Below are 27,068 nucleotides of genomic sequence, written 5' to 3' on the forward strand. Positions count from 1 at the left end.
AGTTTTTGATTGATAGGTGTATTCGTTGTATTTTGAATTGTGAAACTGCTGGAGACTCTGGGCATTGATCACAAACGCTGAGGGTGCTCTTCTTCCCTGTGCTGAGTAAGGCCGAGCAGAGATGTGGTTATGTGGCAGACAGCAGACGGGCACATTACTTGCTGCATTAAGATCTGCTTTGTTTGTATTATCTCCATTCAGAGATGAGCTTAATTGATTCTAATTGATTGGGTTATTGATCAGTTCTTTTGCAGGAATTAAAAGCAGAGATGATACCTTAGTAGGGTGTTTTGGTCCTTCAGTGGACCAGGCCTGAATGCACTTGAATTGTAAAATGTAGGTGTTGCACCCAGTGTCAGGGAAAATAATTATACGTCGGCCCCTATGTGTGTTTTTCTTTAGCATACGGTCTTTTTCTGCATGCCTTATATTGTCTGTGCGTCTGTGGATGGGTGCATGTGGACAACGTCTCCCTGTTTCAGGACATATTTCCCCACATCCCTGCAAAAATATTTCATTACTGCAACAAAAGAAGCCCATTAACTGCACTGTAAGAACAGAGTTCAACTGCTGTCCCCCACATTCACCATGTTTGTCTGCTTTTCTGGCCGCTCTCCAGCTAATTTGATATAACAATGCTCCACAAAACCGCCTCAGGACTTTTTTTAGGTGACAGAAAATTATCAATGATGCCACATGCACAGCTGAATGTCAACACCAACTTGACTTGTTTATGAAATATTAAAGCAGTGAATTATGGGCACCATGCAAAACTTAATGATGATCGGAGTCATTATAACTTCAGCATCCTTTGTTTTGGCTAATGATTAAATTCCACAACTACTGTATTCAATTTTGGAGAGATTGAATGTGTTTTTCACGTCTTTTGTGTGAGTGCGCTGGATTCCGTTGTCCACATTGGTGCATTTTAGGAAAAGGAGCTGATTTGGTATAAGGATATTGTGTTATCATTAGCTGCCATGTCACAGGGCTTAACATATTTGCTCTGGAGCTCTCTCATGCATAAAGCAAAATCATTATATTAGGACATGATGTTTTTGGTAACATCATTTGGGCCTTGAATAGATAAGAGCACCTGCTATATAACAGGGCTACAATATTATAATATTGGATATATGAAATCAGCCATAATAGATTCTGAATGTAAAACTTTATTTTGAAAATGTCTGCCCTGAAAGTAGCTATTTTATTTATTGATTATCTTATTTTAATATGGTATATTTTTACATTATAAATCCTGTTAACTCTTAAAAAGTGTGTGTGTGTGTGTGTGTGTGTCACAAGTGGGTGACTCATGCTCAAGAAAGTGTCACTTTATTGGAGTATTTTTTTGGTTATTTACAACATACACACATAATGAAAAAGAGGAAGTGAGTGTACAACCTGGCACGACTTCTGACATTATCTCTCTCTTCTGTGTCACCAGGGTGTCGCCTCATCAATTATTGAACCAGTACTTCATGGTAATACATAATTTCTTATCAATTATTCATGGTAATGTGTGTGTAGTTTACTTAATTGTGTTATTGACTATCAAAAGTAATTTCCCGAAAATCCTCAAGGACGCAAATTGAATCAGCCCAACTACTGGTTTTGTCTGATCAGCTGATCACCTTTATTCAAGAGTCATTCTATGCGGAAAGATATTTAGGAATAATGAATCAACAAATGTATTGCCCGTGATAAACTACTGTGTGAAGAGCCCTGAGGTGATGAAAGATTATATATTTTAAAATGTAAATTCAACATTAATAAATAGCATTTATCATGTTTAATGGGGTTTATTAAAAACTGCTCAGAGAGAGGAAGAGAGAGAGAGATGGCAGGCGTTTCTAAAAGTAAATAAATAATAAGAGTCACGCTTGCTCTACTCTCCCGGCTTTAAGGGAAGCTGATAAATAATGTATCAGAACAGATGGCTGGAGTGAGAGGCAACAGGAGAGGAACATGAGCGACTACATCTTTAATTGTTTTAAAGAACATGTCAAAACAGGACTGGTGTGTTCCCTGTCTGCTGGCGCTACAGATGTGCTAACAGAGTGGAGGGGACAACCGCCGCTCTGTCACTGAGTCTGCTTCAGCCTGCACAGGAGCTCACACATCAACATACTGTATTCTGGCACATGTACACATTTACACTGGAAATGGCTGATTAATATTAAAGTGCACTTTCACTTTAAAAATCAAAAAGAATGACAGACGATTGTTTGAGCCCATTTCTGACCTGACGGCAAAAACATCATATTGCCAAACACCTCCAAATAATCCTCACAGTCCTGCCTTTAGTTCTACACGTACAGTTTACATGCATCAACATTCACAATGTAAGCATCTGTCCTCTTTAGGAAAACAAGAGGAACTTAAATTCACATTATCAAATAGGTCTTTGTTGCACACATGTTGTATCTATGTTAATCCATCAAATAGAGTCCAAGAGTGCATGACGACAGATACTGTATAGATCCAAAACCACACTTGTGCTTTAATGGGGATAACAAGGCCCCAAATATTCAGCATTTCTCACAAACAATAATAATTTACTGTCAAATAAATATTTATTGTTTGCATCCATACACTGTGATATCAGCAAAGTCTTTCCAGGCTGTTTCTGGAGTCAGTCAGTCAGTAGTTGTGCTTAGTTGCTCATAGGACCGGGGTAGAGGAGAGTAGAGTAGTAATAACAGGCACAATCACACAGATGTAGAGTATCCATGTCCACGTCCACAGCCTCACTTTTTCTCCAGTGGTTCCTTGGAGCATTGAGGGTGTTTGTCCTGGTTGCCGCCCAGGACTGGCACCTTGTTGGCCGGGCTGGGACTGGAGCTGTCTCCTCCCCGTCCCATAGAGCCGGGCACCTCGATGGCAGGACCCACCGAGGGCCTCGCCACCCCGGCCGAGCTGACGCCCACTCCAGACAGGACGCCAACGCCGGGCCCGGTTCCTGCAGCGCCGAGCAGGTTGGCCGACTGCAGCACAGCCTCCGAGTGCTCCCGGGCCTTCATGCGCAGGGCGGCCACGCTGGCTGTGCGGTTGCCCTGACAACCGTAGGGCGGCAGGAAGGACAATCCCATGGGGTCAGAGACGCAGCAGGAGCACAAACCATTACCTTAAAAAAAAGAAAGAAAAAAAAAGAGAGAGACTTGTGGTGAGACTACCAAAAGACAAATTTTCATTTTCTCATCACCATCATCACTCTCTCCATTCACCAGTAATGAAAACCATATTTACCTTTCAGTGTGGCGACCTGTGAGAGGGCCTGGGCGTAGGTGGCAGAATTGAGCAGCGTCCCTGGTATACAAGATGGGAAGAAGGGCCCACCAGGACCCACGGTCCTGCTGATACTGGGGAAAACAGACAGACAATAGCTGATTATTGGGAGAAAATTATAAGGTGGCAAATTCCTTATTTAACACACCTACATTTTTTAGTAACATCTATAACTTTTTCCTGTAGTTTCTCTGGAGCTTTGACTGTTTTATATTCAATTTAACTAGAAGAGTTTGTAAGAACAATGTACAAAAATGACCTAGATGGTCATCAGAGATTTGTGTTGGCAGTTATTGACAGAGAGGATATTGCTTCGTATTTATTTGCATCATTCAAAGCCGCCAGTCTGTGAATTTGAATCTGCAAACCTCTCTGTCTCCTGCCAATAAGAAACAGTGACAGCCACAACAATCAGATTTTTTATTTTTATTTTTTTTACCTCTGTTGCATCTCCAGTGGTTCTTTCTGTTTTCTGCTCTGGTCCACTGGGGACTGAGAGTTGATGCTGCGAGATGGAGGAGTGCCCTCACTCATTTGCTCTTTCCCCCCTTCAGGCTCTGTGCTCCCTCGCTCTGTCTTCCTCCACTTTGCTCTGCGATTCTGAAACCAAACCTGCAATTTAAAAAAAAAGAGAGAGAAAGAGAAAGAGAAGGAGAAAGAAAAGACAGAGAAGACAAAAAGCAAAACAATTAAATTAAATTACTAATTAAAACTGGAATATTGCTACATGCCCTGACACATTTGCATCTATTAATTTTATTTATTGACTGAAGCTTTATTCATGCCAAAGTTTTTCTCATCAAGTTCTTCATTTCCCTTTTGCACGTTCTTTTTTTTTATATCACAGACAAACTAATGCCAACTTCACTGATATCTGTCTTCTTGACAGTTTCAACTAATTCTCCATTTGCTCTATTTTGTCTTGCACATCAAGAGGCACTTGAATGTGTCACAGCAGCATCCTACTTTCCCTATAGTCACTGACTTATCTCTGAAACTTCACCATCCACACAGCTGAGAAGATATAGGCTCGCCAAGTTCTGGTATCTTAATCGAATGAAGGTCACTGCCTATAACAACATTTAATTGAGCAATTTTTCATTATCATATTTTAATGACTTCCCACTGACAGTTGTGCTGCCCGAGAGAGAGGCAGCTATGATGAAGTCGTTTATTTCCCTATTTAGTGATTGTTTGACAACATCAGATTCGATTAGGACTTGGTTCTAGCAGGCATTAATCATGATGTGTGAATGGAGGTTAGAGTCGTGTGCATGTGCTCTGCATCCCTCCCATTGTATGGGAGGTATAAATGGTGTCAACAGCCAAACAAAACACATGCATTCATTCGGCATAAAGAAAGGACAACATTTTTGGTGGCAGGACAACAATACAACCAATGGACTTATCTCACCCCTGCACCTTCCAGCTAGAAGTCGCGCCCCCCCACACACACCCGTCTCTGAATGGGCTATAATTGCTCCATTAATCTCAATTTGCGGCATGCTCTTAATGCGGGGGAGGCCCATTGACACTTTACAAAAAGGGGGGCAACAACACTACAACAGAAAGGAAATTTATTTTCTAATAATAATGTAAGTTTAATATCCCTGCATACTGCGGTGGATTCATGTTCAGATTTAATAATAGGAATGTGGTAATCGGATTAGGAGGGGAATAATTTGTTTACAATCCCTAATTTACAGCGCTGGATTCCATTATCAACCCCGCCATTGGGTTTAAGCGATAGTAAGATGACCCTGGGGAACAAAAGGCAAACTATTATATTTCCCACAATTAGATCTGCGCGCACAACAAAACCCAAAAGCAAATCTGGAATGCAGGAAATTACATACAGGACACATAACTTAATTACATCTGGCCAAGTTTATAACCGCGCATATGTGCAGGGCAGGAGCGGAATATAAATGACCAAATTTAAGGCATTTTTTTTCTTCTGGTGTGTGTTTGTGTTTTGAAGAGTGTGTTTGACAGAGAGAGAGAACGAGGGAGAGAGGGAGAGAGAGTTTGGGAGGCTGCAGGCTCCCTCTCTTTTAAAACACATATCGGTTTCTGTCTGCGTAACACGGGGACAAGGGGAGATCTTGCATGGATGATGTATTCCTACCTTTGAGACGCGGACAAATTAGTGAGGACCATTATCGCTGGTTAATTATGAATGACCGATTAATCAAGCTAATCTAATATTCACCATTATGTTGATGTTATTAAAGTGCATCGCCGGAATGACAGAGTGGCTTAATTTACCCTCTCTCGCATGGTCAAACGTGCCCAGGACACAGTGCGCACACAGTGGTGCTGCGGTCGGACATACCTGCACCCTGGCCTCGGTCAGGTTGATCTTCATGGCCAGCTCCTCCCGGGTGAACACGTCCGGGTAGTGAGTCTGAGCGAAAACTGCCTCCAAAGCCTCCAGCTGCAAAAACACCAGTGAAATACAAAGTTTATTTCCTGTTGATTGAGTCATTCTTTACTTTACCTTTCTTTCTTTCTTTCTTTCTTTCTTTCTTTCTTTCTTTCTTTCTTTCTTTCTTTCTTTCTTTCTCTGTCTTTATAAATATGATCCTCATCAGCTCCATGCATTTCCAAAAAATATAAAATCTTTAAGTGTAACACACTATCAGATGAAAAGGTAAGGCCTAGCTAATCTTGGCCTAACATCAAATGACCCCCCCCACCCACCCACCCACACACACACACACACACACACACACACACAGAGGTCATCTTACTTGTGCAGATGCATGATCTTCAAAAATATAAATATTTCATAAAAGTTTCATAACCTTGTGTTTTAATTTTCATATGTGTGCAGCAATTGTGTCATTTTGTTCTAATCACTTATCATCAAAATTATTATAAAGGCCTGAGTTTATGATTAGCCTGTTATTCTCTACCTGGCTAAAGTCCTTTATTTTGAAAGTGTGAGTGCCATTTCTATTTTCCTCACTTTTAATTTAGTTCCTCGTGCTGTTTCGCTTTGAGTGAAGTTTCTCATATTTCTCGGTATCTGTGTTTTTGTGCCGGGAGATATTTACCTGTTGCAGAGTAAATGTTGTTCTGTTTCTGCGCTGTTTTCTGCGTAGAAATCCATCGTCAAAATCAGCCGCGGCGTGGTTGGCAAAACCGCTGGAATTCACTGTGGAGAGAAAAAAAAAGTTTTAAAGAGAATTCAGTGTTGATGAAATTAGATTTATAATCCCATGTTTCTATTTAAATTAATTCAGCAACTGAGTTAAAAAGAAAACTTTGATTCATGTGTGGGGAAAAAAAAAGAAATGCAAAAACAGAAGTGTCTATGTAGGCCAAACACACAGGGAATTTATTCTCTGGCACATTTTGTATTTCCATTAGTAGCATGAAACACTGCTGTTGTGGCTGTCTGAGGGGAACCATGACGGACTAAGAGCCATGACACTCAACATCTGTGCCCGGGACAAAACGCCCCCTCTGCCCCGGGGCCAAACCACCAGCGCTTCTCACCGAAACAGGCAGCAGATTGACATGGCTGACTTAACCCTTTACATCCACCTTTGAATTTGTGGGGAAAGAGAAAATGACACACGTGTTTATACAGATGCATTGAGCATCCAGTCTGTCTCAGTTTTAATTTTAATTTTAATGTTTCTAACATGGGAAATATCAGTTTATAACAGCCTCGCCAAATGTTCTGAACATGGCTGCGAAATAGAAAATGATTTTCTTTTTAATTTGTTACCTCATAAAACATTCTTTTTAGGTCTGTGTCATTTTCATTTTTTAGCGAAGATAATGATGTGAAATTAAAAAAAGATGAAAACATGCGCACGGCACAGGCCTGCTCTCGGCTGTGCCACAACAACACACACATTGTGCGCGTAAATACGCACGGAAACATCACAAAACTTTGCAGACAAGAGAGACAGTGGAAATAACTGGCAGCTGTGTGAGGCCGACGGGGGAAAAAAACAAGGAGGTAAAACTTACATGTGTTGGAGCGGCAGCACTCTCCGTCCAGCTGAGGCGGACAGTGGAAGTAGAACATCCTGACGCGTCTCTGAGCCGCAAAAACTGAACCTGGTGCGGAGAAGAGGGAAAAAAAAGTTTCAACCCGAAGCGCCGGAGGTCGGATACAGTGCGATTCAGATCTGTGGCTGGGGACATTAAGTCTTCCTAAAAAAAAGAAGTACAACTTAAGCAGACTGAAAGTTGAAGATGCAGCGCGTCCTACCTGCAGTGAGGATGCTGATGCTGATGCGAGTGAGTTCCCGCTCTGGAGAGAAGTGGCTGCTGCACCTCCACTGACTCTCTGACTCTGCCTGGGAGTGTCCAGACTCCTCTCGCTCTCTCTCCCTCTCTCTCCTCCTGTCTCTTTCTCTCTCCTACACACACACATACACACATACACACTCACCACACACACGCACTCTCTCTGGGAGTGTCCAGATGTCTCTATAACTGTATAACTGTCTACAGAGTGTTAAGGCTTTCAGCTAGTGTCGCAGAATCTCACGCCTAATTGGTCCTAATCGGATTATCACGGCTTTGTCTCTTTCACCCCCAACTCCTGGTGTGTGTGTGTGTGTGTGTGTGTGTGTGTGTGTGTGTGTGTGTGTGTGTGTGTGTGTGTGTGTGTGTGTGTGTGTGTGTGTGTGTGTGTGTGTGTGTCAGAGACAGATATAAAGACAGAGGGGGGAGAGGGGAGATATACCCAGGGTGGCAAACGGCAGCTCTGCTCTGGTGCCAAAAAAATTCATCACAAGTGATTGTTATTCCAGAGTCAAGCATATTCCCTAACCATAAACATGCACACATACCCGCTGCACTTTTTATTTGGTTCTTTCATATATTAAAAAAAGGAGGATGACTGCTTTTGGGTTTTAGATTGACTGTCGGGTGGGTTAATTGCTCGTCAGGGTGTGTTAGGGGGTCCACTTTACAAGGGGTTGCGCATGTAGAACACTCACAAGGCCAAATTTTTGATTTTGTTCACAGCAAGGGGTCCTGCGATTTATTACGCTTCCTCAGATAAATGATCTGCTGCGGGACCCTTTCAATTAGTTTTAAAGCGCATCAGGGACGACAGAGCGCAGACGCCATGCGTCTCTGAGGTGGAGGCAAAATGAGGCTTCGAGAAGCAGCTGAAATTTAGAAGAGGAGTGCGGGATTGGACTAAACCACATAAAGTGCAGAAAATCCCTTCTAATGGCGCGTAATTGGTTCTGTAATATCATTACAGGCGGATAATGGCCAGTTACAGGGCCCCGCGCTATTAAGGGTTTCCCTGGCGTGCAGCGTTTATGTTATTAAAGGGGGAATATAATGATATTTTAGTTATTAAATGCGCGTAATTAATTTATGCACCACTGAAAATAAAGTTGTTATTATGACCTCGGCGAGGTGCGTGGAGAAAATTGAAATCAAATAACGGTTGATAACTTTATCCCAATATTTGGTCTAGACAACTCTGACAAGAGTGCAGGCCCAAAGTGTGTGTGTGCGTGTGTGTGTGTGTGTGGGTCTGCTTCCTGTCAGCGCCTTTCCTCTCCAGCCTCTGATGATTGCTTCAATGACTAAATGAGATTACACTCTCATCTCCGCTGGTTACAAACTATTTCACAAGTAAACTTTCAGTGGGTTTTGCAGATTTTCGCTCCGAGGTTTTCAACAGGAAACGTTTCAGCACCTTGGTCAGCACCACGCCTCCTCACTCCAGTCCGACTCTGAGGAACTGTCTGTGAGAAAAAGCTCCGTTCTTGTCTAATTTTGATAAATCTAATTAAAGTCAGCATTTCTATAATTTATATTGTATAACTATGGAAATTTATCACAAACTGCAAAAATGAGTCCAAAACTTTTAATTATTTTTGTTCTGTAAACTTTATTCAAAATACAGTACTTTGCTTATTTGTTTGTTTCCTTAAGCAGAGATTTATGACATGCAATGTATGCAAGACTGTGCATCAAGTTTTTTGTTTTTACATTATTTTTTCTTTTATAAAACATGGCAGGTGAATGAGTCTTTTTTTGTTTTTGTTTCACATATAATTGGAGTTGGGCCATTTGAGTATTTCCTCACCCACTGTATCCTTTTGAAAAGTTCATTAGAAAAACCCACCAAAACCTATGGTGATTAGGTTGTGTTCATAAAATGAGACACTACTCCCCTGTTACATCTCACAGAAGTTATGACACCATTGAGATACAAATACTGAAAGTGAAAAAAACAACAGATCTTTAAGGAAATATTAGCTAATACAGTTTTAACTTCGAGGCAAATACAAAGTGAATTCAAGTGTAAGCAGGTACAAATAAAAAGAAATAATATCTGAACACAAAACCCAGACTGCAGCTGAAATAAATTAAACATTGCAACAGACATTAGCTTCAGGATGTAGTTAGCTGATAATCACAGGAGTTCATCAACTAAGCCAACAGCCCACTGTACTGGAAAATGTCTCTCCTACAATATGGTCCTTCCATTACACCATAAAAAACTGTAATAATATGAAGTTATCATACAGTGCTACAGATGTATTTCTGCATTTTGACAGACAGACAAAAAAAGAAAAAAGAAAAAAAAACGCATCACAGTTAAGTCTATTCCTCGGTCCCGGTTTTTTTTCTGTGTTTCAGCGGAAGTGCTCCTTCAGCCTCCACACGCCCTCCTGACCAGTCGTCCGGTGGAAGTCACAGATGCTCCTGAGCAGCTCTCGGAAGACGGGCGCCTGCTCCTGGGTCAGTCTTGGTTTGAAATACTCCAGCACTTCCTGAGTGGTGGCCTGTCCGTCCACATTCGCCTGGAAAGCTACAAAGTTGCGCAGATCCACCAGCAGCTCGTCGTGCTGAGTGGGCGGAGCTGGTGGGGAGCTCCGTCCTGGAGCTCCAGAGCCGTCCTCCTCCTCCTCTTCTTCTGCTTCTCCTCTTTGGCTGGAGGGCACGTTGAGGTGATTACGGGCTTTCATCTTGGCCAGCAGGGAGGAGGAAGAGAGCGGGGCGGAGTTTGACTCACTTTCTGCCGCCTCCCCACTGAAATGAGCTGCAGAACCAGGCTTCTTTGACACAGACTTCTTCACAATAGCAGCATCCTGAAGAGAAAAAAAATTGATGAATTTATACATCACATCACAAATGACAAATAACTACCAGAGCAATAAGTTACATCTTTTCATAATAACACTGTAGTGTTACCTTGCATTTGCTGGGAGTAGGGGCGGACTGAACTGTAGGCGTAGCCAGAAGAGAATTCTTCTTTTGTCCAAACCGTTTCCTAAGTGAACAAACAAGGGACAAAATGAGATATGTTTCCCTGAAGTGAGATGAGCGAAGATCCAACAATGCAAATGTTTGAGCGTGTTTGAGACCGTGTACCTTGCAGGTGGAGGAGGGGGTCTATTGTAGGGCAGTCTGCACTGCTGGCGAGAAACCTTAAGGGCTTTCAGGGCATCTTTCGCCACCCTGTTGGCTTCTGCCTCCACAAGAACATAGTCGGGGTTTGAGGACTCCATGATGGTGTCATGCTGCATCACACTGTGGATGCCTGATGACGACCAAGGAAGATGAGTGATTAAAAAATAACAGTTACTAAATGAACCATATGTGATGTGACAAATTTGTGCGAAGAAAAAAACAAAAAGACCTACCGGATTTCTTGAAGAGCTTTGCCAAAACATAATCGTCGGACTTCTTCTCGTCCTGCCCCTCATTGCCTTCATCCTCGGGTTTGTTATAGCTCTTTTTTTTCACCAAGTGAGAGATGCGGGTGCCTTCAAACCGAACATCACGGGAGCGTTTTCGTTTCTTATCTTTGCGTTTGTGCGATTCTGCCGCGTCACAGTGCTTCCTCTTTTCCCTGTGTTTCTGCGGGCTGGTCAGGGAAGAAGACTCTTTGTCTCTGGGTGAGTTTGAGTTTTTGACTGATGACTTGGCTGCATCCCAGTCTCGATTATTTAGTCCGTTATGTTGCGTATTTAGTGAAACATTTGGCTCTACATCCACGCCATTTTGGTTGGTGCTTTGACTGTCTGCTGGGATGTTTGGTTTACCCTGAGAGTTGTTACCGCACAGAGAGGTGTTTCCATCTCTCGCTGCAGGAATGTTTGCTGAGGAGTGTCTGCTGTGTGCACCAGTTTCATTCTGGTTTGCTGAGGAGTGTTTATGTGCACGGCTGCCTTGGTTTACCGTGTGCGATGGCCTTGGCCTTTCAGGTTTCTTTGGCACCTTGACATCAGAGCCCGTACCTGTTTGGGGGTGAAAATCATTTTAGGGAGAGATTCATACTGTACGGGGTTTCTCTGGTAAGGACAACAAAAATAAAAATCTACACACCTGCAAATATAGCGCTGGTCTCTGTTCCCTGCGCTCCATCGGGGTCAGACAGGGTGAAGAGTTCATAGATGTCGTTAGACTTAAAGAACCGTCTTTGTTTTGGATCCTTTAGAACACGATTGGTCAGAAACTGTTTGAAGATTTGCCTGAATTAAAACAGATAAAAATACAGAATTAGATACTTGTGTATAATTTACCATTTTACCTCAGCAGGCAACCCCGATCCTCTGTCACCACAGAGTAGTTTAGCTGATGGATGAGAAAATTAGTTAACCGCTCTACTGTAGGTATCAAAATAGAATCCCTGCAGTTCTTCCAACTTGCTGTTTAAAAGCACTTTACAGACACAAACCAAACAGAGCAACGGTTTAGAAGTCCTAGATTGGCCATTTAATAATGCAGGAAAGCTTTTCAATTACTGAGAACTGGGATAGTACAAGTAGTAATATAGCAGTGATGTGTGCAATTAGTCATGTCATTACCAATATTCATGAATGTGTGAAGTCTATGGAAAGACAACTAAAATGGAGAAGTGGGTAAGAGAAAACACACAAAAGCAAGCTCAGAATTTTAATTTATTTTTTTCCGTAAGCTTTGTGGTTTCATTTGATTACATCCACAAAAAAACAAAACACTGCTGTCTTACCTGTGGTAGATTTTTTCCTCAATGGTCCCTGCAGTCAGCAGTCTGTAGATCGTGACTTGCTGCTTCTGCCCGATCCTCCATGCCCGTTCCCGTGCCTTTGACCAACATAATGCATTTAAATAAATGATTAAGGTACAAAAAAAGGGAGGAGTAAAGATACAATAAGAATCATTTGAGATTATTGACCAGATGGAGAAATCTGTTATCCAACTGGAAAAAAACAGGTTATTTAATTTTACAGACAAAGCTACAAAAGTTAACAAAAATGAAGGACATATAACAGGCTTCGGAAATGTTTTATTTGAATTACTTTGTGTGTGTGTGTGTGTGTGTGTGTGTGCGTGCGTGTGCATGTCTGTCTAACCTGTGTATCAGTACTGGGGTTCCAGTCTGGGTCATAGATGATGACTCTGTTGGCTCCAGTCAGATTGACTCCCAGGCCTCCGACTTTAGTGGTCAACAAGAAAATAAAAATGGATTTGTCCTGTAACATAGACAAAGGGAAAAAAATTGATCAGTGATTAATAAATATAATGTCCACAGTTTTATACCGATTATGATAATAACATTGTGAGTGTTTTTGAGAAATAGCTTATAAATAAATTTCACATGTAAATTGTTATCTTATAATTTTACATGATAATATGAGGTAATATCATTCTCTCTTAAACTTAATTTTATTTAAAGACACGTGATTCTTTAAAAAAAAAAAAAAAAAAAAGTAAAACTGAAAAAAAAAAAAGTCTGAATTTTTTTTAAAATATTAATCTGAGATTTTTGGACTAAATGAAATTATAAGATACCAACTCAATTTTTTTGCCTTGTATCTGAATAGAATCTGAGCATATGAGCACTGTTTAATAGTCATCATTTTATTATCTTTCTTCTAAACGTTCACATTCATCGTCTATAGCTCCAAGTAATATTTTTCACATGTCTATATTTCACCAGAGTCAATAAGGAACATTCTTTTTGAACAACAGATTGCCGTCAATTAGTGTTTTCACCTCAGGGTGAGGAGGGATCCACTGAAGCAGTTGTGTCCCTCAGGATGGGATTTTCAGGGGAAACACTCAGAGCCATTAGGGATGACTAATCCTTACCTCGTTGTAGCGAGTGATGAGTGGCTGTCGGGAGGCTATCGTGGTAGTGCCGTCCATTTTCAGGTACGTGTAGCTGTTCTCCCTCACAAACACCTCAAAGATGTCCATCATCTAGAAAGGAGGGGGAGACAATAAAGGCGGCAGAAAGACAGTGAGCAAAAAGGAAGAAGGGGAGAGAAACAGAGAGAGGGGCTGAGGTTTGGATTATCTCTAAAAGGATTAGAGCAGATTAATATTACATGGACAGAGATACCGACAGGGAGGGTCTCAGGTTCCCTCTGAGGTATAATCTCATTGGTATTGACTGCAACAGCTGGGGCCTCTCACTCATTCTCTCACACACACACACACACACACACACACACACACACACACACACACACACACACACACACACACACACACACACACACACACACACACACACACACACACACACACACACACACACACACACACACACACACACACACACGCGCGCGCCGTAGACACGCACGCTCTTACAGGCATATGGGCTGTAGGTAACCAGCAACAAATACAGACATGACAATTCAAGATATTTATTCAAAGCCTATGCAAAAAATCCATCGGAGGGCATTAATACAAACAAATCTAAACATGTATAATATTTAATAAGTGTATATGTTAAATGCTGTTTTTTAATTGAGACATCAATGAGAGCGAGGTGTTTCTGACCTGTCTAGACTGAGTGAAGAGCAGCACTCTGTGGCCCTGTTTGAACCAGAGACGCAGCAGCGAGTCCACCACTATCAGCTTCCCCGAGCGTTTCCAAAAGCCAAAGTGTTCCTCCTCAGTGAGCTGGTCCTCTGGGATTCCTCTCAGCATCCGGGGACCACCCGAGAGAAGGTCAGGGTGGTTACAGATTTTACGAAGCGCTATCAAACCTGAGAATACCTACAGAACGCACACAAAAAAAAGGGGAACAAAGGTTTTTAAAGAGACTACTATATTTCTTTCAGGTGACAAAGCTGGTAGAAACGGCTGCTAGACATCACTGCATTTTACAGTGTTGCACCTTTAAACAAATAAGCACATTTACTTTAGTCTACAGGAAAGAGTTACATAATTTATTTAGGGACAATAAAGGCCGTGTTTCTTGATGAAGGCCCAACGGTCACTGCATTAGTAATGGTGGTTAATGGACTGAGAGTGACCACTGAATATGTCTATAAGAGCATGTGTGCGTGCATGTACGTGTGTATGCAATCTGCTGTGGTCACCCCTGGCTCTCCGACTGCGTCCATTTGGTCAGTGGTGATAAATTATCAAATCTTTCTCTCCAGGGCCCGACTAATGTGAGAAGCCCAACTGCACGGCCTCCTCGGAGAGAGCATCTTAAGGAATACTCAAGTGAAGCTATTAGGAGTTAAACAAAATTTACACGGCGAAAAAAAACAATTTAAAGGCCACTGACAATCTTTTAGTGTACAAGAGTGCACAAAAAGACACACAAAGGCCTGTAAGTGAAAGGAGTGAGGTGAGTGAGTTAGTGAGGTAAATAATGAATAGGGACGATCTTATTCCTGGAAGTCTTCTCGACTGAGAGTTTCAGCGTCCACGTTGCTGTGACGCAGTGTTGGTCAACGCGAAGAAGAACACACATGGAAGAAGCAGAAAAGCAAAGACGGTGAATCAGAGACATTTACCTGCATGTCCCCGTTTAGTATCTGGTAGACCTCTTTGGAATCCAAGAAGTTCTGATACACCTGCCGCTGCTCCTCCGTTAATCTGCAAAACAGGACCTACACACACACACACAAAAGGACAGTGGTGTAAGTGTGTAATAAGCGGTGAGCATCCGTTTTAAAGCCCCTTGATGAAGTGCAACGTGCGAGAAGAGAAATTAGAGGGAAGCTGTGTGTTTTTTGGAGCCACTGTTGTCCTGAGGGACTGACTTAATGAGCCGAAGTGGACTGAGGAGTCAACCAGCGTCAACCACGAGGACAGACCAGAGACCAGCCTCTTTAATGAATACCTGCTCCTTTTACTTTACCGGGACTTTATTAGCTGGCTTCACCTGACGTGGGCCATGCTCATTCATCAAATACTCCTTAGATGTGACACGTGCAGTCACATCCAATCAGAAATACACATCCCCAGTTAAGAGACCCGGGCGTGAGAGGCTGGTCAATACTTAAGACAGAGAAGGGTCAAATGTCTTTTAGAGTATGATGAATACCTGTTCATTTTTGTCAGGTAAAGAGAGGTTGGCCTTCACGTCGGCCTTCATTCTTCTGAGCAGGTAAGGATTTATGGTGTCCCTCAGCACGCATGCGCACTTGAACGCCGTCTGGACCTGAAAGTCAACAACAGTTTAAGCAGTTTACAGTTTAGTTTTTAGCACAAACAAACTGCCTTAACACAAAAAAAGCAGCATTCAGTTCAGTGTCAAACCAACAAACACTCACACCTGTCAACGTGTGTTTATTGGGGGATGATGATCGTTTAGCCCCTCCTCCTCCTATCATCACCTCCCTCATGTTGCTGTCCCTCTCAGCAGCAGCAACCATTAAACATTGATCAGAGTGCTGTTGGTCCCGAGGGACAGAGCCCTCCTCTTTTATCACTACCACTGGCCGGCTCCTCTGGAAACAGAAGGGGAGCTGCGGAAAGACTCGGCCCCGCCCCACACTAGGAGCCCCGCTGCAAATGGCCCCGCTGCACCTTACCCTGAGTTAGTGCTGAAGGCCGGTTAGCCTTTTAAACATTAACTCAGCAGGGGGGGGTCCACAGAGGGATCAAAGACACCCTCGGCAAAGCTGGAGGGGGCAATAACATGTGGGATTTAGGGCTCAACAGAGGTTAGAGTGGGGAAGGAAAAGGCAGAGGGCAGCACATGACCCAGGTATCTCTGCACAAGCTGCTGAGTGGATTCACATGGGGGTGGGGGGTGGGTTGCAAATGCTTGCTTCAGTAATTGATCCCACATCCACATGCTAACACAGCCCCACCCCAAAACACACTAGTTTTTTTTACATGCATCCACTTGTACGCACACAGGAACATGAACCGAGCACCTGCTTGTTGCCCTGTGAATTTCGAGAAGAGGATAAGGCAGCAGAGCTTAGTCCTCTCTGACCATTTAATAACATTAATAATTAGTAAAGGTTTTTATTATCGACAGCGGAAGAAGCATCAATAGCTGGCTTAAATAATTAAATCCATACAGTCAGTGGGTTATTAACGATTGAACACTAATGACAAAGGGCTACAATTTAGCTCACTGGCTCTCCACTTTAGCCTCTCCCTCTCTCTCTCGCTCTCTCTCTCACTCACTAGGGATGCACTGAAGTTCCTTTGCATGCACCTACATTATCCTGCACTGCACTTAATGGCTCTGTTGTTCCTTTATCGTTCCTTCTACCTGCTTCCATCAAGCTTGCCAAAATTGTGCTTGTGTGCACGTGTAGGACTAGTGCTGTCAAGTGACACTTTAGCCCTTCACTGCACCCTCCCTATGCTACAGTTACAGGTTTACTGACAGGTTCGCTGCATGAACTGATGACTTCTTGTTGTGTGTGTGATATGCTTCTGCTTTCTACACTTCTTATTCACTTTGGACTAGAATAGAAACAAACCATGGAGCTCTTTGCTCCATTTACTTTCTCTAACATTTAATGAAAACAAGATAGAGCACTAAGACGCTTTTGTGGTGGGTGTTTTTCCTAGTTTCTCTTTTGCTTTTATCTTTTCAATATAAGTCCCAAGTTTAGTTTAGTTTATTTATTTGTTTCATTCATTGAAAAAAGAAAATAAAACAATAAAAAAAACAATAATGCAACTCCTGAATGAAAGGAGGCAGAAAGGAGCAAACTTATGTTGTCTACCCCTCCCAAGTCAAAAATGGGGGGATCATTACTGTTCATTATTACATCAAACTTTTATAGTTCCAAATTGACAATGAGAATTGCAGAGCATATTTTGTGTATGTTGTTTCATTACCTGTACAGGTGAGGCGTTGCTGTATCCTCCCATGGTGATGGGCACGGAGAACTGCTCCATGAACACAGGCAGTGTCCCCAGTTTGCCAGGGAAGACGAAGTCAAAGAGAGACCACAGCTCCTTCAAGTTGTTCTGCATGGGAGAGCCTGACAGGATGAACCTGTGGGGAGTACGAAACTACAGACAGGGAAAAGACAAGGTGACTGATGTATTTCTAAAATATGATGCATGAGAACATAAGGGTGAGTAACAGTAAAAACTTCTTCTTAAGGTAGAAAACAAACTCCAAACAATGACAACTGTGTGATACAACTCTTTAAACTCTGGACAGCTTACTTTTATTCATAAGCAACAGTCATTACTCCTGCCTGGACCCTTTAGGTGCACTGGTTAAAATTTGTGTGTTTGCAAATGTGTGTGAATACCTGTTTGCAGGCAGTGGTAACTCCAGCGTTTGGATTCCTGATCTTGTGACCCTCATCCAGTATGATGTAATGCCAGTCGTATCGCTGCAAGGTGTCTTGCATAGTCCTCACAGCTGAATATGAGGTTATCAGGATACCGTGACACGCTGCTATCTCTGGAATGAGCCGTTCCTGCAGCAGCAGAAATAAAAGAAAGACGCACAAGTTTCACTCGGTGCAACTCCTTACTGTCTCTAGTATCATGTACTTCAAGAGGAGGGTGTTTGAGAGAGCAGAGGGGGGGGGGAAGAAGAGTAAGGAGGTAAAGCTTCATAAACAGATCTCTAGTGCCCCCCAGAGGAAAACAGACCCGGAGGAAAAAACTTTGTCACTAAATCCTGAAAATCAAAATCCAACACACACGTTTACCTTGTTACTTGTGAAGGAGCCGGTTTCATGTAGAACAGCCACCCTGAACGCAGGCCACCAGGTGTGAAACTCCTTCACCCACTGGTGCATGACGGTGGCTGGGCACACGATGACTGTGGGACCCAGACCGGCATACCTGAAACCAGATGCACAGATCCATGTTTTAATTCCAAACCTGGGATTAAAATGCGTAAACAAGAGGACTCTGGGTTCATATAACTTTCACCAAACTCAGCAAATTTCGTTAGCAAATAAGAGTCATTATTTTTATGCAAATGTATACAAACCCGATGGGTAAAAGTATAAAAATGTGTTAAACTCGCATGCACAATAAATGATTCTGGCTAATGAAAACCACCTAGATCTACTGCTCCGTTCATTCTCTGTGCTTTGTGCATGAATCAAAGAAGGTGCACGGACACATGCTCAGCTCGTCTGTGAAGATTTACAAGAGCTTTGTCAAACAAACACATGCACACACACACACAAAGAGACACTAATGGGCTAGCATGAACCTCCGCCTGGTGGAAGCTATTGATACTGGGCCATAATTGAGTTTGCAAGCAATCAATTTGTGGGCGTCTATAGCAGACAGAGTATTGACCATCAGGGAAGCTCCACCTCCTAAGTGCATGAGTGTCATTTGTGCAGTAAAACCAAATTACTGCCTCATGTTTTCCGCCACTGATTTGTTGCCCTACACCTGCTCCACTCCCACTTCATGAGTCAAAGATTGACTTTAAGTGTTCATGAAGACACTTGCATGTGTACACATGCACGCATGCGCGCGCACACAGTGTCAGTGTTTTCTCTGATGTCTGCAGTAAGAAAGTGAAGAGTCTGATAATTGAAACATGTTTAATAATTCAGATGAACACTCTCAAGCAGAAATCCCTCTGATCAAATATTCATACCATACAGACACACAGTCTCTGGCCACAGTTTGCTTGTCCGTGTATGTGTGTGTGTGTGTGTGTGTGTGTGTGTGTGTGTGTGTGTGTGTACCTGTAGTTGGACCCTCTTGTCCTCAGTTTGCTGTAGCTCAGTCCAGCCAGGAAGCAGATGACCTGGATGGTTTTACCCAGTCCCATCTCATCTCCCAGGATGCCACCTGCCTGCTGACAGTGGAGTTCCCACATCCACCGCACACCTGTCTGCTGGTACCTGAAAATGTGATGTACATGTGCGCACAAACATTAAACACCTGTGCATAACAGCATCTACGGACACTGTAAAGTGTCAACTAAAATGTGACAGTGTAAACTACTTAATCCCTCACACGTGCGGCAATGGTTTATAGAGGCCAAAAGGAAGTTTCATACAGGATTTAACAGGGCATTAGAAAATTATTACTACTAATATAGGCCGAGCAGAATGAATGCACAACTTGGGATAACTTCTAACAAACACGGTGCTTTGAGAAACACGAGGTAAGGAAATAACCATTAAAGCTTTAATGAAAACTGCAACAAGAATTTGGGATTTGCGTCTAGGCAAATTTATATTTTATGTTAAATTACCTTTCCCAACATCTATTAGTGACCTACTGTATCGTAGCAGTAAAAGAAAAAGATTTATGATGCAATGATGAGTGAAACAATCTTAAGTTAATAAGTAATTTCAGTATAAAGGTCTGTAAGAGCAAAGGGTGTCTATGTGCACAACATAATCTTTATATCTATTAGTCACTCACCACTCCCAGAGCTGACAAACAACAACCTAAGAACATTTCTGTCTGACATTTTAAATGATAGAAATTTGACCTATCAGACTTACTTGTAAAGTTTTTTCCAGAGGAAACCAGGCACTTTGAAGCCTTCATCAAACTCAGCATCACTGTCATCGGTCAGCTCCTCACCTCTCTCTCTCTTCTCCTCCCTTTCTCGGAGACGCTGTCGCTTCCATCTCCTAATAAGACAATGATTATATACTGTTACTTATAGCATATCTGAATGGTGAATTTTATTTAGTCAAATCTGATCTTATCTTCGGTAAAAGACTTTCAAAGCCCTCGAATCTCAATGAACTTGAGAATCTTCAAGGTAATTCTGTTTCATGTTGGACTGGATTTCTTTCTCTATACATAGAAACCTTGTGACACACTAATGACCTGTTCAGGATATAAAGCACCCAGCCGCCTGCTGCACAGTGGGAAAGGTGCAGCTATGTGCAACACCACACGAGGTAAGCGAGTATAGCGAACGGATGGACGAATGGCCGGATGTTCCATTTGTACCTACTGCATTCAGTAATTCATTTAAAAAGTGTTGCCTACACAGGTGTGCGGGCAGCAAATGTCTGGAGTTGTGGCTTTTTTCCCTTGAGCTGTGGAACATCTACAGCTAAAAGGGAAATGTAAAGGAGAACAGTTTTAATAGTGCAGGAGAGAGAGCAGTTAGAGGCACAGTCGTCGCGCAGCAAATGAAGATTGATACAGACAATTAGTAGTGCGAGTTCCCCAGAAAGGTGTGAGGTGCAGAGGATAAGAATCCATCTTCATTTGGGCCTGGTCCTGTCACCCTGCCACAAAACTGGTCCTTTAGCTGGGCCTGGGAGACCACACTCTCTAATTAAGTCAAGACTAAGCATTGGTTCAGTTAATTACACTTTTCTGCCCCCACTCTACCCCCACCCAACTACAAATACCATCCACTCTAATAATATCATTCCTCATATAAGCTAGCCTCACCATCCATGCCGTGTCTATGCTGTTGAATTGACATTCAATCACTGTAGTGTAGAAAAAGGACACATGCCAACACAATTTATTTGGCAGCTATAAATATGAAATCTCATTAGGGCTGCTCTTCCATTAATTTGAGCATTAGAGTTAGTGAGTGTATAAAACCATGTGCAGGAGGATAATTAGGCCAGTGTGAGAGCAGAGAGAGAAGAAGAGCAGGGAGTGAATTTGCTTAGTCAAGAAACAGCTGCCAATCTCATCTGGGATTAACTCTCCTTCTGCACTATGGAGCCAGCCGAAAACAACTGCTTTTCTCCTTAACTAAAGGGAGGAACAATAGCACATTTGCAACACCGCCATTACAAATGTGATGCACGGTTAAAGGCTCAATATTGTGTTTGTTGAGCATGTCATTTACAGGCCGAGATGTCTCCGTTCTCCTCAGAAGACGACATATAGGGGAAAACTTTCAGCATCTTTACATTTAACCATAACTCCGAGTACAAATCTGCTCTTTACATACTACACTGAATAAATCAAACTAAATAGAAGTTGTGTAATGATAATCTGGATTCTAAAATGAACTAATTATATATGTTTAAAAAACAGCAAGAACAATGAGCATACCTTATTCGCTGTCTGTAGTACTCCACATCTCCGTCATCTTTAAACTTTTTCTCTTTACCCTTCCCCTCCTCCTCTTCCTCTGAACTCTCAGGACAGTATTCTTCCTCACTGTCCTTTTTTACCTTCTTCTTCCCTCTTCCTGGAGTTTTTTTTTTGTACGGTTTCAAGTCATACTCGTCATCATCGTAATCCTCCCCAAAACCCTCCTCCATGGCTTCCCTTTGCTCTTGGTCGGGGTCTATGCCCTCATCAGAGGGCAGGTACTCTGACCCCTCGCTGTCTGTCTCCTGTCCCTCAGTGTTGCGCCTTTTCTTGGATTTGGGAAGCTGCGGCTCAGCCTTAGGCCGAGCCTTCGGATGGGCCTTCAGAGCAGTTATCTGAAGCTTTCTCATGCGCTTTTTCAGTTTTTTATCCTTAGGGGAGAGAACGGTTCTGCTGGTTTTTCCCTTGGCCGCCCCGTCAGGGCTGAGCCCAGAGCGCATCTTCTTCTTTACAAGAGGCACTTTCTTCCTCTCAGTGGCCAACTTCGCCTGGTCTGCCAAGTATTGGTCAAAGGCCGAGTCCTCAGCGAGCATCACTCTGCGAGGCTCCTTCTTTACCTCCTTCTGAGGAATCCGGGTTCCAAAAGGCGTCATGTGACCTTTGCGGATAAGTTCCTCCCATTCGGTCTCCTGAGCTGGCATGAGCATGCTGCCCAGTGTGGACGGCCCGGCTTCTGTGAGAACACAAATACAGGGTTAGATACAACGCACCCTGTAGTTTTTTAAATGTGTTATACATGAGGAACAATTTGACAGGATTCAAAAGATTGTTTTTTGAAGAGGGAAAAACACTGAACATACTGTATTTGTTAGGCCTAGGCTCCCCACATTATATTTTAGTGACTGGACGTAGACATAACTGTTTATTTACCAGAACCTCAACAGGGTGGCTTCATTTTATTTGTTTGTTCAAGCTGATAACAAACAACTGGTGTTCAGGAATTTTCTCACTGGGTGTTAAATCAGCACAGAATCACATCAAGTAAGACACAACATACAAATCTGCTGCCCTAACAGTCAAAACCCTCAGTTATATCAAAGTGGTTTCTATTTGGTTCCAGTTCGGCACTGCCAAAACACAACATCATGGACATGCCAATTGAAATTGCAATAGCAAATGACTATGATTCTGCAAATTCAAGTGTCTTCTGAAACGTATTTGAGAGGTTTCATGTTATACAGCTTAGTTGTGGTGGATTTTTCTCAACAGATGAATTCCTATTCACTCCCATCACAACCACAAAACAAAAGCAAACAGACAATAAAAGGTAAACATCACTGTGTAGCAGCATTTTTCACAAATCAGTTTACCTAATTCCAGTGCACATCTTTCAACAACCTTTTGTCAAATAGTGTTAGTAAACCAATCCACCAAAGATGTGACATACGTGGTCACTTTGATTTTCCAAACAGCCATCACTGCAGTGTAGTGTGTATTTTTTAACCTCCCAATAAGTATCCCTTTTGCTTACAATCTTCTCTGTCAGTTCCCTAAACAGGGAAAACCACAGAATAGCCTTCTTGGCCACCATACCGGCAACTGGTATTAATGCTCTGCTCTGCATTGTTTCCATCTCTGCTTTGTTTTGCTAAATGTCGGGCAGCGCTGAACATGACCCAGGTTTCACATTATCTATAGGAAGCAGGGCAGCAGCACTTTATTACCCTCATGCAACTCATGCAAGTCGTAGCACAACATTTTTTGTCAATAATACCCTGGAAGAAATCGTACCATAAAACTAAATTAACCCCTCACCTTCCTCTTCATCATCGCCTTCTGCTAAAAGCTCCGCCTCAACCCTCTGGGTGTCCTCTCCTCCTAGGATGGCCTGAAGTCTCTTCTGTTTGGCTCGGACTTTCTTCAGCTGTTTCTCCTGAATTGAGTGTTCATCATCATTACAGTCACTATCAATTAGGGGTGGGAGAAAAAATCGATTCACATAGATATCGCGATATCTTTTTTGACGATTTTTAAATCGATTTTTTTTTTCAAAAATCGATTTTTTTTTTTTTGAAAAAAAATTTTTTTTTGAATTTTTGAAATTTTTTTTTTGAATTTTTTTAAATATTGTGCAATGTGTATTTGTTAGCCTCTTTTACATACAGAGAGTACAGGCTTTGAAAAGGGTTTAAGTTCATTTTATAATGGAGTATGTTAATTTATAGGCTCCTACAGTGTTTGTGTGCAGATAAATGTTAAAAATGCGACTAAAAATCGAGAGAATCGGCAATATCGTAGAATCGCAATTTAAATCGAATCGGCATCCAAAAAATCGTAGAAGAATCGAATCGGGAGAAAAGCATATCGTCCCAGCCCTACTATCAATAGTACAGTTACATCACATAATAATGTCAATTTTCGTTGTATTTTACCATTTTGTCATGCACAGTATTTACCTTATTTTCTTTCTGCCGTTTGACAGATTCGATCTTCCGACTGATATCTTTGCTTGAGGCAGCATAGGGAGATAGTTGCTCTATAATCTTGTTGATTTGTTTCAGAGATTGTGTAACAGACCTGAAACACACACCAATACAGAAGAGTCAGATTTGCCAGCCAGTTAAAGATGGGTTACTTTGATATTAAAAGCAAATTTCTTTTAGAGTGGTGGAGAAACTCATTTTTTATGTTTTATCTCATTCATCTGAGCTAACGTGATTTCTTTAAAACCACCAGAGAGAAACATTTTACATGATTATAGGTCAAATATGCTTCTGTAATTGAGTCCTGTGGAGATTGAGTGACCATTAAACTTTTATTACTGCAACACACAGGAGGATATTCATTTAAAGGTCATAGAAAACAGCATATCCCAGTTATTGTCCTTCACCTGACATCATCCAGCACAGACTCGTACTCCTTCTCTGCCTCAGCTTTGGCTGCAGCCTGACTGGCCTCGTGAATTGCCTCATCCACCTGCTGCAGGACACCTTGCTCCAGGACGTCCTGGTCGTACACAGCCACACCGAGGCCCTGCAGCTCATCTGCACCTGAACTGGCTGATGCAGCTTGAATGCGCTGCCGGTCAATGTGCAACAAGGCTCCAGACCTCTTGCCGGCTGCATGCACAGATGAAAAACACATTAATTCAGTTTGTGTACCATGACAAAAAAAAAAGCAGCTCTCATCTGTTTTAAAGGTTGCATAGCTCACCGCTGTTACTCTCCCCAGGTCCAGTGTTGGCAGGATAGGCTGCAGCAGCCTCCGAGCCCTGACTGTTTTCAGGGAAGGAGCTGACCGCTGAGCCTCCCGTGGCTCCATCCTCCTCTGTCCCTCCCGGGGTGAGAGCAGCGCTGGCCGGGCTGGACAGAGAGGACGGCGCCTGGTCCTCTGAACCGTCGACGGGCATTGTGATGCTGCCAGTCAGTGGGTCATCCAGATGTAAACAGATGCTGTGGCCAGTCAGACCACTATCACTGCTGCCAGCACTGTAGTAAAAGACACAAAGTTAACTTATAGTTACCAACTTAGTTTAAACTTAATGTTTATCTCAGAACTGTAAGAGCCATCTGCCCTACTGAGTATACTAAATGCATGCAATAAAGTACATGTACACATGTACTTTATTATCACATTATTAAAATTATATTTTAATTTATTCTTATTCTATTTTTATCTTGTTTTATTCTGTTCTTATTCTGCTTTTATTTTAGTAATTACATTGTTATGGATCTTGATCCTGTCCATCCCCTATGTAACGTTATATCACTTTTGTTTGCTTATTGTCTCTTACTATTCAGGAGTTTGTAACGAAGAAAAACTTTCCTCCGGAGATTAAAAAAGTGAATCTGAATCTGAATTTTATCTGAAATAGTTAGTTGACGTAAGAGACGCAGACCTGTTACCCGTTTCTTAGCTACGGTGACTGCTTTTAAGCAAATTACTCAGTCAACGGGGAAGCGAAGAAACGTTTAAATATATATTTATGACTCTATTTCAGACTAAATGCTGTCCTAAAAGCAGCACATTGGATATTTAGTTTAAAATGACACTTGGTTCACACAGAAACGTAAAACTCCTCGCCGGGCTCCATTGTTTACGTGGCTAGGCTAGCCTGCCGAGCTAACAGCGAGCTGAGCTCCATCAGCTGTTTCACCCTTCAACGAGCAGCAGCGGATACAAACACAGAGAAACTCTCACCCGTGCTGTCTGTCCGCGCTGTCTGGGGGAAATGTGGCACATTAAACCGCACTGACAGTGGCAGTGGCAGACACAGTTACTTACAAAACGTGCAGTTACACAACATCACAGGCTTGGTGTGGGTTTGTGTCATATAATAACTTGCCATGCCTCCTGGCTTCCGGTGTCGTGCTGTGTTCAATGTCTGTGGGACAGCGCCCTCTGTCGGCTCACCGCTGCAGCCACATCTCCACCTCTAGATGGCGCCACGAAGCTGTTTATTACAGTAAAAAAAAAAATGCAGACAGAAGTGGAGGAACCCTCTGAACCTCTCCACCTCCCCACCACCAGTGACAAAATAAATAAATAAATAAACACAGTTTGTCATGTTATCCATTGTCTTTGTGTTTTACATAATCAGCTTGGGAACCAGTCACCACGTAGGCTATGTGCTGAAGACGCAAGAAGAAAGTGTGGGAGTTCCTTGTGGTGCAATCAGGGTGCAGTTCAGACAGACCTTGCTTGCACAATAGTAGCATACTATCCATTAACCCAGTCTAAAAAAAATCTCAAAATTACTGTTCCTATGCAAAGCATCAATCTCTCTTTTGGTCTGCAAAGCCTTCCTTGATGGATGACAAAAATGTGAGCAGTGCCAAATACTTGCATCTCCAAGGAAGTTTATTTCCAGTGCTGCGCAATAATAAACGAAGGACTTAATTAAAATATCATCTCCGCCTTGCATGGAGCAAAGGCCGGCAATCTTTCCAAACAGTGTCATATGTGTAAACAGAAAGATCTATATAGGGAAAGATATTGCTGTTACTCTTGGCACAGAAAGTGAAGATGGAGACACTGGTCTATTTCATTTGCTTAACTGGTAAATGTGGGTCACCTTCAGTGAAACCTCTCCAGAGACATTAGAGGGGATTTGAATTTAAAAAGTGTTGAGCTAAAAGGAAAGTGTGTCACAGTAAGAGACCGGCTTTGTAGTTTAGTTAGTAGAAGACCAGCAGTGTGCAGAGGCTACCTCTGATCAGGTGGCCAGCAGATACAATGTTTTCCTTGTGTTTTTTTCCCCCCTTGAGAGCTGATGTAAAGGCTCACAGATAGGAGTCATAAAAAAGAATAGGATAAAATATCAAACTGCTGATGAACCATGTACGGTGGGAAATAAACCGATGCATTCACATAATGTTGTGACTATAAGGCTGAGCTACAGAGAGGAATGTAAACCTCTTATCTGTCTTCACCCTCCAACTTTTTGTGTATTTAAGAAAAATCTTGTCAGCTTTTATCACATAGGAGGAGGAGATAATATTTATGTATGTTGCAGTGTTTTCTGCACATCATAATTTAGGTAAAAGTGGTTGACAGACCACACCAAGCTCACAGGATTTAGTGGGTGGCAAAGCTGTCCATCTTAACTTTATGTG

General features: G+C 42.3%; 2 protein-coding genes across 4 annotated transcripts; both read right to left on the minus strand.

The window, feature by feature from the left end:
* Positions 1 to 1,969: 1,969 nt before the first annotated feature.
* Positions 1,970 to 7,593, minus strand: drgx (dorsal root ganglia homeobox). The gene is made up of 7 exons (XM_085800185.1): positions 7,520 to 7,593; positions 7,276 to 7,365; positions 6,348 to 6,448; positions 5,624 to 5,725; positions 3,728 to 3,900; positions 3,250 to 3,362; positions 1,970 to 3,127 (listed from the first exon to the last, which is right to left on the minus strand). The coding sequence occupies exons 2-7, from the start codon at positions 7,331 to 7,333 to the stop codon at positions 2,751 to 2,753; spliced, it is 924 nt and encodes a 307-aa protein (XP_085656311.1). The 5' UTR covers positions 7,334 to 7,365; positions 7,520 to 7,593; the 3' UTR covers positions 1,970 to 2,750.
* Positions 7,594 to 9,375: 1,782 nt separating this feature from the next.
* Positions 9,376 to 25,819, minus strand: ercc6 (excision repair cross-complementation group 6). 3 transcript variants are annotated; one of them, XM_085800188.1, is made up of 22 exons: positions 25,738 to 25,819; positions 24,667 to 24,941; positions 24,344 to 24,572; positions 23,910 to 24,030; positions 23,269 to 23,386; positions 21,472 to 22,183; positions 19,938 to 20,069; positions 19,167 to 19,325; positions 18,162 to 18,297; positions 17,754 to 17,924; positions 17,329 to 17,505; positions 15,566 to 15,682; positions 15,033 to 15,128; positions 14,062 to 14,280; positions 13,366 to 13,476; positions 12,627 to 12,746; positions 12,263 to 12,357; positions 11,617 to 11,762; positions 10,932 to 11,528; positions 10,660 to 10,828; positions 10,480 to 10,558; positions 9,376 to 10,376 (listed from the first exon to the last, which is right to left on the minus strand). In XM_085800188.1, the coding sequence occupies exons 2-22, from the start codon at positions 24,860 to 24,862 to the stop codon at positions 9,921 to 9,923; spliced, it is 4,356 nt and encodes a 1,451-aa protein (XP_085656314.1). In that variant the 5' UTR covers positions 24,863 to 24,941; positions 25,738 to 25,819; the 3' UTR covers positions 9,376 to 9,920. The 3 variants fall into 3 exon arrangements, with proteins under 3 accessions (XP_085656314.1, XP_085656312.1, XP_085656313.1); XM_085800186.1 differs by having other exon boundaries at positions 21,472 to 22,186; XM_085800187.1 differs by having other exon boundaries at positions 21,472 to 22,186; positions 25,654 to 25,760.
* Between the last annotated feature and the right edge of the window lie 1,249 nt (positions 25,820 to 27,068).

The sequence above is a fragment of the Trachurus japonicus genome, chromosome 15 (assembly GCF_045865225.1).
Source record: "Trachurus japonicus isolate A0001 chromosome 15, Traja_1.0".
Taxonomy (NCBI): domain Eukaryota; kingdom Metazoa; phylum Chordata; class Actinopteri; order Carangiformes; family Carangidae; genus Trachurus; species Trachurus japonicus.